This window comes from Ictalurus furcatus, chromosome 2 (genome assembly GCF_023375685.1).
Source record: "Ictalurus furcatus strain D&B chromosome 2, Billie_1.0, whole genome shotgun sequence".
Classification (NCBI taxonomy): domain Eukaryota; kingdom Metazoa; phylum Chordata; class Actinopteri; order Siluriformes; family Ictaluridae; genus Ictalurus; species Ictalurus furcatus.
The window spans coordinates 18,552,247-18,566,486 of NC_071256.1; the positions used below are offsets into that span (position 1 = coordinate 18,552,247).

A 14,240-nucleotide genomic window follows, 5' to 3' on the forward strand; every position below is an offset into this window, starting at 1 on the left:
AAAAAGTACACTAATCATACTTTAATTAATGAATTTGTTATTGTTGGCAAATTGCTCTGATTTAAGAGGAAGAAAACACTTCAGGAACAGTAACCCTCGCCTCATTATTTTCTTATAACAGCACGTCCTGAAGCATTTTATTTCTTATATATATCACTATCAGTACATGTAAATATTACAGACCTGAATTCGCAGTAATTTTCCAGAGAACATGAACCGTTCTGATATGAAACGCGAGATTGCTCAGTGGCGAGGAACAATGCGGACCGACCCCGACATGTGTAAGGAGACAATTAAACGTGTACGTTAATTAAGTCCTCTTTTTCTGAACACATTTGAACAGCGTGCACGCTTTGAGATAGAACACCATTCAGATTACAAAGCCAATAAAGACAGACAAGAGAAGAAGTCCGGCTCAGAGCCCAGGCATTCTCTTCCGAAAAGTACAAAGCAAAAAAAAAAAGACGCTTTTCAAATTTAATTGCCTCTCATTTTGAGTCCTCACCTTTCGCATCCGGTTTTGTAAATGTGGAGTTATTTTCATGTCAAATACAACCCAAATGCCAAAAAAAAGTATGGAAAATGCAAAAAAAAAAAAAAAAAGAGTCATCTGAAAATTCAATTCCCCCTGTACTTTATTGAAAGCACATTATTAACACATTATTTTATGTTTTACTTTGTGAATTGAATTTATTTTTGAAAATATACACTCATTACAAATCTGTTGACTGCAATACACTCCAAAAAAGTTGGGACAGTCGATTGTTTACCACTGTGTAACATCACCTTTTCTTTTAATAATTTCTTTTATGCATTTCTTCAGCTGCGCAACTATACGGGGCCTTCATTGCCTTATTTTGCGCTTCATAATGCACCACACATTCTCATTTGGAGACAGGTCAGGACTGCAGGCAGGCCATGCTAGCACCCGCTATCTCTGCTTATCCAGGCAGAATGTGGTTTGGCGTTGTCCTGCTCTGCATGGAAGCATATGTTGCTCCAAAATGTGTACATATCTTTCTGCATTAATGGTGCACTCACAGATGTGCAAGTTACCTATGCCCTGGCCACTGACACTCTGACACACCCCCATACCATGACAGAAGCTTGGATGGTCCTTTTCCTCTTTGGCCCGGAGAACATGAGGGCTGTTTTGTCCAAAAACTATTTGAAATGTTACTTGTCAGACCACAAAACACGATTCCACTGTGCTACTGTCCATCTCAGATGAGACTGAGCTCAGAGAAGACTGTGTCGCTTCTGGACAGTGTTGATGTATGGCTTCTGCTTTGTATAGCAAAGCTTTAACTTGCATGTGTGGATGTAGCGGCGAATGGTGTTGACTTACAAAGGTTTACCTAAGAATTCCCGAGCTCAAGTCAGGATATCCATTACAGACTCATGACGGTTTTTAAGACGGTTACATCTGAGGGAGATCACGTGCATTCAGAAGTGGTTTTCTGCCTTGCCCTTTACGCACCGAGATTTGACCGGATTCCTTGAATCTTTTAATTATATTGTGCACTGTAGAAGGTGAAATGCGGAAAATCCTACTGATTTGTCTTTGGGTAATGTTGTTCGCAAAGTGTTGGATTATTCGCGGAAGCATCTGTTGGCAGATTGGCCAGCCTCGACCCATCAATGCTCTTGAAGGACTAGGCCTTTTTTGGAGGCTCCTTATATGCTATGATTAGACGATTGCCTCACCTGTTTCACATCATCTTCTTATTTCAACTTGTCACATCACTATTAGTCCTAAATTGCCCTGTCCCAACTTTTTTAGAATGTGTTGCATGGATCAATTTTAAAATAAATACCTTCAAAAAACTATACAGTTGATAAGGTAAAACATCAAATACCTTGTCTTTATACGTTTTTTGTTTAAATACAAGTCAAAGTACATTTACAAATCACTCCTCTTTGTTTTTATTTTCATTTTACATACTGTCCCAACTTTTTCGGAATTGGGGTTGTACAACAACAAAGCTAAAATCTTTTCAGTTTTCAAAAAAATAATAAATAATAAATTGTACTTACTTATGACTTCGCTACATTTACGATTCGCTGCTTCCGCTGCCGAAGCACGGGATTACATCTGAGGAAGTTATCATTAGCGATGCAGCGATCACATTATGTACCGTTTTTAACACCGAGTTCTGGATACTGAATGATTCTGATCACAGTTCGATACTGACATCCTTCTACTAGCTGTTTTTAAAAACGTACCTCCATTTTTAAAGTGTTTTCAGGGAAGATGCGAACACGATGGTATGAACACACCAGCCTGGTGATAGCACGTCATAAACTGTTACGTCAAACACCTCAAGAATATCGTTAAGAGCTGCGTATTGAGCGTTCGAGAAGGACAAATGCAGAAACACGCCAAAGATTTAAAATATTGACAAAAAAAAAAAGATGAGTGATGTGTGAACTGACAATGAGGGGGAACTGCTGTTACGCTTGAATCCAGCCAGAGAGATGGATTCCGGTGGAGTTATAAGGTGTGATCCATATTTTGTGTGTCTGTGTGTGTGTGTATGTGTGTGTGTGTGTGTGTGTGTGAGAGAGAGAGAGAGAGAGCTATGGACTTTTATGGTTTTTGACAGGCAGTGACCACTGACTCCACACTGTCATAATTCATCCCCAACATAGACTGTCTCTCTCTCTCACTCTCCTTCTCTCACTCTCTCTCCCTCATTCCCTCTCTTTCATTTGCTCTTATTCTCTCTTCTCATTCTTTCATTTTCTCTTCATTTCATCTTTCTCTCATTCTCTTTCATTTTCTGTCTTTGATACACTCTCCCTCTTGTATTCTTTTGTTTTTATTTTCTCTCTCTATCATTCTCTTTCTTTTTCATTCTCTCCCCCTTTTATTCTCTCTCTCTCTTTTTGGATTCTCTCTCCCTTTCATTAATTTCTCTCTTAATCTTTTCTTATTTTCTCTCTCTCTCTCTCTCTTGCACTTTTTATTCTCTTTCCTTCTTTATCTCTTTCCTTTACTCTTTATTTCACATGCACTTTCCTCACTTTTGCTCTTTCTTTCTCCCTCTCTTTCTTCTTCTTTCTTGTTCTCTGTCTTTCTGGTTCTTTCTTTCGTTTCCTCTGTCTCTCCTTTTCTCTCTTTACTTCCTCTACCTCTGTCTGTCTCTTTTTCTCATTTTTCCACTTACTCTTGCTTCACTGTCATACTTCCTGTCTTGCTCTCTCCCTTTTCCCCCTGTCTCTCTCACTCACTGTCCTGTCTTTTGTTTTCTTTTATTCTCCACCTCTCTGTCATACTTACCCTCCTTATTCATCTTGTACCTTTCTCTGTTTTTGTCATTTTCTCTTATATGTACCTCTTCCTTCCTAGTGTTCCTCTATTTGCCTCACGCACTATTACTTTTCCTCAGTGTCACGTTACAAAGATGGATGACGGAAGCAATCGCAGATTTCAAACATTTAATAAACAAACAGACAAAAACCAAAGACACAATAACACGAGGCAAAATACTGTAGCAAAACTAAACATCGACACGTGGGCAAAAGCATGGATAGACAATATGTAAGACGAAGAAGCAGTGCAAACAGTGGCTACTGTATATATATGAGTGCTCGTTAAACAAAAAACATGATACACGTGCAGGTGGTCATGTGACAATGATGTAATATGGTGCAGTGGCTGCTGGGAAATAAAGTCCAGAGTTCCCTCCTTGATATATGACAGAACCCCCCCACCCCCCCACCCCCCGGATTCTCCCAGAGCGCCCAAAATGCACTTCCTCCCTCTGGTGGTCCTGGCCCCCTGGGCAAGATGTCCCCAGCTGAACGAGGAGACTGAGTGGCGTCCTCAGCGGAGCAAGAAAGCAACACAACGTCCTCAGCGGAACAGGTAAGCAGAGCAGCGTCCTCAGCGTGGCAGGACAGTGGGACAACTTCCTCAGCAGGACAGGAGAGGGGCACGATGTTCTCCGCGAGGCCTGAGGAAGCTCCAAGATTTCCATGAGGCCATAGAGGGGAGCAAGGTTCTCCGCGAGGTCAAAGGAATGATGGATGCTCTCCGTGAAACACGAGGGGGAAACGATGCCCTCCGTGGAGCAGGAAGGGGGAGTGACATACGGTGCGCAGCAAAGAAGAGGAATGACGTCTTCAGTGGAACATGGAGGCAGAACGACATCCTCAGCGAAGCAGGATGGCGGAGTGACAACCTCAACCGAGCAGGAAGGCAGAGCGACGTCCTCAGCTGAGCAGGAAAGCGGAGCAAAGTCCTCAGCCGAGCAGGTAGGCAGAGCGATGTCCTCAGCCGAGCAGGAAGGCAGAGCGACGTCCTCAGCCGAGCAGGAAGGCAGAGCAACGTCCTCAGCTGAGCAGGAAGGCGGAGCAAAGTCCTCAGCCGAGCAGGTAGGCAGAGCGACGTCCTCAGCCGAGCAGGTAGGCAGAGCGACGTCCTCAGCTGAGCAGGTAGGCAGAGCGACGTCCTCAGCCAAACAGAAAAGCGGAGTGCCTTCCTCAGTGGAGCGGTAAAGCCGAGCGATGCCCTCAGCAGTGCAGAAAAGCAGGGCGAGTTCCTCAGCGGAGCAGGCAAGCACAGCGGTGTTGTGCGCAGGGTTGGCGAACAGAGGGGAGCACTTGGGTATGTTGGGACAAGGAGCAACGTCCTCAGCCCACCAGCGTGACTGAGCGACGTCCTCAGCTGATCCGAAAGGCTGAGCAGCATCCTCAGACGAGCAGGGAGGCTGACTTACGTTCTCCGCTGACTCCGTTTGCTGGACTAGATCCATAATAGGGGAGGGAGGGTGGGAGATGGTACTAGCCCAGTTAACAGGCTCCCACTTGTACCCAGACTCCTCCATGTCCTCCTGCTGCTTACGTAGTGCAGCTAGGTACTCCTCCTCCTGTTGGCGTAGCGTAGCGTATTGGCAGAGTGAAGCCCAGGTATTTCATAATGAATCTGCTGCTTCCGAGTTTTAGGTCTTACGTTCTGTCACGTTACAAAGATGGATGACAGAAGCAATCGCAGATTTCAAACATTTAATAAACAAACAGACAAAAAACAAAGACACAATAACACGAGGGAAAATACTGTAGCAAAACTAAACATCGACACGTGGACAAAAGCATGGATAGACAATACGTAAGATGAGGAAGCAGTGCAAACAGTGGCTATATATATGAGTGCTCGTTAAACAAAAAACGTGATACAGGTGCAGGTGCTCATGTGACAATGATGTAATATGGTGCAGTGGCTGCTGGGAAATAAAGTCCAGAGTTCCCTCCTTGATATATGACACTCAGGTTTTTCCAATATCTTGTTGTTCCATCTCTCTCTCTCTCTCTCTCTCTCTATATATATATATATATATATATACATACATAAAATTTCACACACACCTGTCACATGCTGAGAGAGAGAGAGAGCCGGAAAAATAAAAGATGTGAGATGATCATGCCCACTGCAGCGTCACCATTTTAAAGATATTTTAGTCATTCTGTGTTTTTCCCCCCACAAGTGCTGCACCTCACGTTTAAATGAAAAACTCTCAAATAAATGAAGATGAAGCCCCATGCTGGGTAAAGCCTCAAACAGGACCAAAGCCTTCAGCTGGGCAGAAGTGTGAGCAAATGTAGGGAAGTTTAAAGTTTATAAATAAGAGAAGGACGATATGCAGCAATATGCAATTTTTTAATTCATCCTTATGCTAATTTTATCAGTCGTTTACATGAGCTATATTTACTGTTACCTGTAAATCAATATCTTGGTTTTTGGTGTGTTGGTTTACTGGCTAAACACTAGCTAAGCAAACTTTTGCTTATTGTTACTTAAGGGGCTTTCACACTGAGCACGATTACGCGACACAAATGTACGAAATGATGACGCTCTTGAAACGAAACAATAGATCCCTATGGAGCTATTCACGCCGGAAGCGATATTTTTATTTTCGACCAGTATGTCCGCAATGAAATTTAGCTTGGAGCTTTAGATCACGTTCCCGGAGCCGCTGCTGTTACACAACAGGGCACAAGGTCTGAGAACAGAGAACTTTTTCATAAAAGATATAGAGACTACAAAAACATCTTTTCTGTGCTTCTTAACCATTTGTGTTGTGGTGCTGTGCACCAACATTTAAGTGATTCTTCTTCTCAGTGGTCAAAGGCGATAGGCCGATCAGCTGAATAGTGGTTTTGCGCCACCTAGTGTGCAGGCGTAAAATGCATTCTCGGTCAGCAGTACGTATAATGCAGGCGTGAATTATCAGAAGTCGATCAGTCGTTTCATGTTCGATGTGGAAGCACCGTTCATCTGTGATTCACTTCACTTTATCCCATCACGCTCAGTGTGAAAGGGCCTTTAAGCAGCTCAAAAGTATTTGGTGGTTAATAAATGTTAGCTAGTTGGTAATAAAAGCTAGTTTGGGATTAAATTAATTAAGCTAAAGCTTAATGTTAGATCAAGTTAGATAGTGGTCATGCATGTTACCTAGTGACATGCTAGTGTTTTTGTTTTTTTTTTGGTTAGTTATTAGCTTATTTAAGTTAGCTAGGCATTCATGTGTTATCTAGGGTTTAATGCATGTTATTTAGTGGTTAATGTAGGTTAGCTAGTGGTAATGCAAGCAGTTTAGTGTTTATTTTAGCTATGGGTTAATGTAGGTTAGTTAAAGGTTAATGTAAGTCAGCTAGTAGTTAATGTTGGTTAGTTAAAGGTTAATGTAAGCTATGGGTTAATGTTGGTTACTTAAAGGTTAATGTCAGTTAGCTAGTAGTTATTGTTGGTTAGTTAAATGTTAATGTAAATTAGCTAGTATTTAATGTTGGTTAGTTAAAGGTTAATGTAAATTAGCTAGGGGTTAACGTTAGTTAGCTAAAGGTTTATGTAAGTAAGCAAGTGGTTAAGTAGTTTACCGAAAAACCAGCAGGTGAACGTTAGTGTAAATAAATTGTGTAATATTTTATAACAGCTGAGCTCTGCACACTCGTGTTTAGAATAGACAATTGTGTGATGTTTTGTAATCTTTTGCATATCACTGTATCACTTCTTTTTGCTTCTTCAGTTTTTTAAGTCACTTTGGATAAAACACACCGATCAAGTTAACAGATGTAATATTTCATAAATTTTCACTGTTTATATATTTCACTTTCTTTGTTTCCGATATCTTAATTTTGTTTTTACATTACCTCTAACTCTGAGGCCTCACTTGAGGGTTAAAGACATGAAGGTAAAATGGAACGATTATTGTGTTCACCTTTACACTCGAGCCCTTTTCATCCAGCACTAAATTTTTCATGCGTCTAATGAATGATTCAGTGTTTCTGTTATATTTTTATTAGATCACATCTTTTTAAAACTGTATAATTAAAGGATGAAAGAGCGCCTCCTCCTCTTCCTCCTCCTCCTCCATTTAAATTACCTCTCTCATGTCATCATCATCATCATCACTCCATTAGGATTAATGATAAAAAAGCAATACTGTACTTTTCTCTCTCGCCAAGCCCATAAATCTCTTTACATTTTACTTTTCTGCACTTTTTTATTGCGCCTTCTGTCTAATTTAGGTTTTAAATGGATGGTGTGTGTTTTTTCTCAGTATATGAGCTTATTTGCGAGACACTTTAGAGTTGGATTTATTGCTTTTTGCTTAAATTAGTGTGCTTAAAAAACATCCTCATAAAAATAAATTGTGTTTTCCTTCATTGTAGTTTCACTTCCTGTTGTGTAATGCCATCCGTTTATCTCCTGCTTTACTTCCTGTTATTTTTACTTCTTGTTATATAATGAAATAAAGAATGCTTTTGTGATTTCGACATGCGAATACGCCATATTAGTTAAAATTCGTGAGAATGTTGTTGCTAGGCAACTGGGAAATCTAAACGGCCAGTAGGGAAGCTAGCTACTTAATGACTGAAGCTATTCAGCATTTAGCTTGTTTGTTTGTTTGTTTATTTTAAGATGGAATGTTGGAAAGAGAATAGAAATGAGACAAAAATGTCTAGAATATCAAAATTTTCCTCAGATGTATTGGTAAATTACCAAGAACTCTGTTTGATTAAAATTAAGCTCTAAATATACTTAACACTGACCACTAACCAAGCCCAGAATCTGAGTTTTCTGAAAAAAGTTGCTAGGCGACTTGGGAATGTAAATGCACTTATAGCTTGCACTTGCAATACAGCACTTAGCTATATGACTTTATTTTTAATAGAAGTTAAATTATGATGGAAATGAGACAAAAATGTCCGGAATATAAACATTTTCCTCAGATATGTTGGTAAATTACTAAGAAAAGACTTAATATGACTAAAATTAAGCTGTAAATATACTTAGCATCTACTGCTACCTGACACTCTATGAACTTCTGAAGTGGGTCTCAATTTGATATGTCCTAGCATTTTAATTGCTAATAATTGGGAAATTTGATATCTCAACCTGATCCAAGTTACAGCTGTGAGCTCGCTATCTAGCTAGGTTGCATAGCTAGCATAGAACTTAAATGTCGGCCACTCTAAATCGTAGGCTAACAAATTTTTTATTATTCAGAACTTTGTTGTGGTTTGCAATGTTTTTTGTAAATGTAAACAGTTTTGAAAATAGTATAAAACATGTGCTTCCATTTCCGATCTTTTAAAAGGGGCTTCTAAAAAATGTCTAGCACCTTATTGACCGACTTTATAGCATTATATGCTACTGTGGGGGATTCCGCTCTTTTTTGGAAAGAAAAGATGTTTATTTTATTACTTTATTTTATACAGTGATAGTAGTTAGCTACCAAGCTAACCCTCACAATGACATCCCCTCTGTATAACAGCTTAGCTAACTAGCTATTTAAGTTGTTATCTAATTAGCTGTTTCTTTTTACTTTTTTTATTTTTGTTAAATGTGGCAACTTTTTTTTACTATGTACTGTATTATGTGTATTGTGTGCAAGTTCTGCAAAGTGCTATGGCTAGATAGACTTCGGTTTTTAATGTTTAGGACAAAGTACCATTTGTTGTATGCTTTTAATTAACGGCGTACATTTTATCCCCTAAAGCTGCCATTTTATGATTTGTGGCAGTTACATAGTCATACCTTTATAAACCAGATCAAATTAAAAATGAAACCCTTTTTGGCTGACAGATGCAGTTTTAGCAGTTAATTCCTAATTCGTGTGTGTGTGTGTGTGTACAGTGCCAGGCTTCCCGTACCCAGCTGCCACGGCGGCTGCAGCCTACAGAGGGGCACACTTAAGAGGGAGAGGACGCACCGTGTACAACACATTTCGGGCAGCAGCTCCTCCACCACACATCCCAGCGTACGGAGGGTAAAAGACCACACACACACACACAAACCTGAACACCTCTAAATCTCGAGTATAGGGCGGATCTCAGCACCTCCATTTTCCCCCTTCTGTAATGTAGCAGGATTTGTAGTTATATCTCTATCTGACCAGCAGTATGAAATTATATTTAGATATAGGATGTAAGAGCAAGAGAGCAAAATTGGCCGTGCTTTCTGGGTGGGAGGGGCATATTCTCAATTAGGGCAACACTAGCCAATCGTAGGCTTCTGTGAGCTCGTGTATGTGGAAGAGGTTGGATAGCGGCATGTTTGATTCACTTCCCGAAGTCGAGTCAATTCTGAGTCGAATCGCTTTCTCATTGCACTTGAAACCAGACCGAACTGACCTCGCTCAGGTGCTCTCAGACCCGAGTGTTCCCACCTGCCTGAAGAACCACACCGAGGTCAAGAACAAATCAGGGTTCAGTTTAAACAGACTGTGCGCATGTGAAAGCAGTCTAAGACTCAATAAAGATATCAAATGAAAATAAACATGCAATAATTATTATTAGTTTGGTTAGTTCTGTGATGTTGGAGTTTGTTCAAAACCTTCAAAAAGTTTTAAAGCTTTAATATAAGTGTAAAGGGATTGACTTCCTGTTATATTTTCACTTCTCTGAAGGTGTCCCTGTTTCTGAAGCTAGAGCTTTTTAAATCGTGTGTTCTACCTGACAGAAGCGATTTTGAAGACACCGCGGCTCGCTTCTAGATTGTTTCCTCTAACTTTGTTCCCGTAATACAGTTACCGCATACCTGGGCCGTATTCTGAATGACTCATTTAGAGTTATTGCACTTTATGAGACACTCGCGCTCTCACGCTCTCACACTCTCGCATGTCCTGATTTCCAGCGAGGATTTTTTCACCAATGCCGGCGTCCTTCAGGGTTCTGGAGAAAAGGGGGGAAAAAATCACATTGCAGTCTCTAAATGAATAATACACTCAATAAACAAATATCAAATGCAAACATAGGATGAAAGGAAAATCCTTCATTCACTTGAAGACATTAAATAAAGCCTTCCATTCTGTTTGATAGAATATTGCTGCATGATTGGGGTTTTTTCTACCTGTTTTTCATTCTTATTGGGCTTCTTCATTTTAAAAAAAGAGCGAGTGCCATCGCTGTAAATGGATCAATCTAAAAGAGAAATTGTTTTGTTGTTTGAGTGTGTGTCTGAGTGCAGTTATGAACGTGCTCGCGTTATTTAAATCAGGATTATTAGATTGAACAGCGTTTGCACTTGAATGGGAACATGTACTTACATGGAATTTCTATCTCTGTGTGTATGTGTGTGTGTGTGTGTGTGTGTGTGTGTGTGTGTGTGTGCGCACAGTGTCGTGTACCAGGATGGATTTTATGGTGCAGATATTTATGTAAGTATGAACCGATATATCCTTTCTTACACCACTTCATTCCACCTCATCTCCAATTAACAAGTCTGTTAATAAAAAAGTGTCAAACATGACAATTTGTTCTAATTAACCTAACGAAAAAAAATATACCAAGGTAATGTCAATTACGGTTTTTGGTAAATATGACAAAAAAACATTTTTAGTCACAGAGAAAATGATTTTTTAATGATTTTTTTTGGTTACATTAATTAGTGAAAACACACTAAGTATCATGTTAATTAATGTAACAATTAAAAAAAATTATTACAGTGATTGTTGAAGTTAGTTTAGACTCTTGGTAAATATCAAATGAAAAAATTATTTTTAGTCATTGCGATAGAAATGTCATTTAAAGAAATTAAAATGTTACGTTGACTAGCGAACTCACAAAATGCTATGCAAATTAATGTTTACAAAAAAAAACAACATATTTCTATCACCCCAATATTTTAAGGTCAGTTTGGTAAATATAAAACTTTAAAAATGTCTAGTTGCTGTCACATGACCTTCAGCTCTTATCTCCATAATCTCTTATATTTATTATTGTGTAACTTTGTGATTTGGAATGTGTTACAACATCAGCTATTCCACTCTTCCAGTTAGGGAAGCTGCACCTGATTAGCATTTTGCACAAAAGTAGTCACAACATACGTATGATAAGAATGTTTATCACAAGGAATGATGCAGTGCTACCTTATCCAGATGACTAGCCCATTCAACATGTTTTCTTTTCCCACTGATCATCTGTAGACGGCCTTTCACACCGTTTATTTATTTTTTTCTACAGAAACACACTTACTAGTCCTACCTTGTACCAGCTAACTACTTAGGCTAGCTTTCTCTCTAGATTAGATTTATCATCCTCATTAATGCAGATGAAATAAAGATTGATGAGGCGGTTGTTTGTCTTCACTGCTTTAGCTACAACCCAGCTAATGTCTGCTCATCGGTGGTCCCTTTCCATTGACGTGGCGCCAATACATTATGCAAACCAACAGATGGACTGCAGTCAGTAATTTTACACTTACAAAGTCAGAGGCTCCCAAACGTCCTGGAAAACTAGGAAATGTACAGACTTTTCCAGTCATGAAAAAGATCTGGAAAATAACACAGGCAATAAAACGTCCTGGAAAATCAGCCAGGTCATAAAAAAGTGGGTGCTATCGCTTCATTTATAGTCATTTCTCCTCAGCTGGACTTTCTTTCTTTAAAAGAAAAAAAAAAACGATTATAACTGTTAGCAAATTTGCTGTGTTTTGTAAGGAATAAAACACTCTTTGTCATGCTGTTATAGGAAAATAACCCCGACAGCGTGGTGTGATGAATGGAGTTACTGTTACCACCTCAGAGTCGATTATTTTCCTATAAAAGCACATCCTGTAGTGCAGTTTTTCAACAGCTATTTATTAGTTAACATGTTGCGCTTTTTATGCAGTTATAGTTACATTTAATATGGTGGATTATCTGCACTTACGGACGTTATAGCAGCTATAAACACTTATTCCCTCACTGGCCTCACTTTTTTCTCTTTCCTAACATTTCTTGTCGTTTTTTTCTTACCAAGAATCCTGCAAAGCATTTACCTAACACTGGAGGCTCCTTCAATAAATGTTTAAAAAATAAAGTCCTTAAATTTTCACCACATCAACAATTACACACGTGTTTGTTTGTGAAATAAAAAAACACATCTTGGATTATGCAGATCGCTCATCGTACACGTCCACTCGAATGAGCCGTTACTATGGAAACGATAACGTATTGGAACGAGTGCATTAATATTAAAATAAACCTGTTGTTATGGAAAATTAATCCACACCTTCGATGCATATTTGATACAACTCGACAGCACTATGGTACGAAAGAGGAATACGGCTCTTTGGGACGTGGCATTATTGGAAAATGATCAACGCCGAGTGTTTTATTGCTTACTTGTCTCATACACTTATGTGTCACTCTTGTATCTCATATCTATAAATGTCATGGTGAGAATTATAGAGAAATTACAAACGCAGTAGCAGGTGTGACAATTATCGTCTCCTTTACACAACAGCACTTGGGCAGACAACACACGCCCACGCAGGAGCACTCGATCCCCAGCAGCGGGGTATAGCGGTGCAGATATGCCTCCTCCTCCTACACACACACACATACATAGCACTTCACTTTTCGTCACCCTCTCCTCTCCACCCTTTCCTTGCTGCAAGTCATAAAGATAAATGATGGCTTTGCTCGGGATCGGTATTAAACTCCTGACCGCACTGTCACTCCTCCTGAGCCAGCAGCTTTGTCCCAGTGCTCAGATTGGCCTCAGGACTAAAGGGAGCTTTAAATACAGGTTCTAGATGTTCCCCGTTCCCCCAGTAAAGCCCAGTCCTTCTCTGACACTGTGTGAGTAAATGATTTGTCAAGACGACTGGCTGGAGAGAGAGAGGATGACTGAATTAAGCAGTGAGTCATCAGGCACAGGGTTGCCAGGTCTTTCCTGCAGAATTTCAGTGTCCGGATTTATTTTTGTAGGAAAATAATCAACAACTGAGCAGTGTGATGAACCGGAGTTACCGTTACCACTGTGAAGTTGATCATTTTCCAGTAACAGCATATCCTGCAGTGTTTTAGTCCTCTTAATCCACAGCAAAATGGCAAAAAAAACACTTTTTATACACTTTTTTTTTATCAATTTATAGTTACGTTTAACATCCACAAAACCAGTTAGTTCCTGTGCTCACTTATGTTATAGCAGCTATATACAGTCATTCCCTCACCAGCCTTTCTTTTTATGTTACAGCGTTACCTTGTGCTGACACTGGAGAATCCTTCCATAAATGTTAAATGAACATCTCCTTACACGGAAAAGTTGAAAACGTCCAGCTTAGCTTGAAAAAAAAACCCCATGAATGAGCTGTTACTATAGAAACAATAACGTATTAAAACAAGCATATTCATCTTTGCAAGAACATTGTTGTCATGGAAAATTAATCAACATCTTCTGACCAATCAGAATCCAGAATTCAACATGCAACAGAAATAATTAAACAAAATCAGCACATTAAAAATCGCCTCATCAAATGGTCCCTGTAAAAAGATTTGAATATCTGCAACATCCTGGGTTGATTCTTGTTACGCAGACCTGGCAACCCTAGTCAAGCAGGGAAACCCCATTTCTGGAGCAGAAGCAGAGCGAGGAAGGAGTAATGCAGTGTGATGGCCTAGAGGAGAGAGAGAGAGAGAATGCTGCAGTGTAATATCTTCGGAGAGGAGAGTGAAAATGGAGATGCAGAGAGCAGAGAAGGTTTTTTGGTAGATAAAAATCAAGAGATTTTCTTCTTCAATTTCATGTAATCATAATGTTTACTGTGGCATCATTCTGGGAATCTTTCTTTTCTGAACATGTGCGGCGGTGATGTCTACTCACGCAAGCACTCCACTAATAATAATAATAATAATAATAGAAATAATATGGGCTAGTTAGCTTGTAACAGCTAGGTGGTAGCATTGTTATGGTTGCAGTGTGTGTCACTTGAGCCTTTTTTTAATATCAGTAGCATAAGATCAGTG

General features: G+C 39.6%; 1 protein-coding gene across 4 annotated transcripts in view; it reads left to right on the forward strand.

The window, feature by feature from the left end:
- Positions 1-14,240, forward strand: part of rbfox1 (RNA binding fox-1 homolog 1) — a 60,638-nt gene that overhangs the window by 28,854 nt on the left and 17,544 nt on the right. For all 4 annotated transcript variants that reach the window (XM_053651866.1, XM_053651884.1, XM_053651875.1 and 1 more), the window contains 2 exons: positions 9,146-9,278; positions 10,628-10,667. In XM_053651866.1, coding sequence (XP_053507841.1) covers positions 9,146-9,278; positions 10,628-10,667 — 173 coding nt within the window. The remainder of the gene's footprint in view (positions 1-9,145; positions 9,279-10,627; positions 10,668-14,240) is intronic.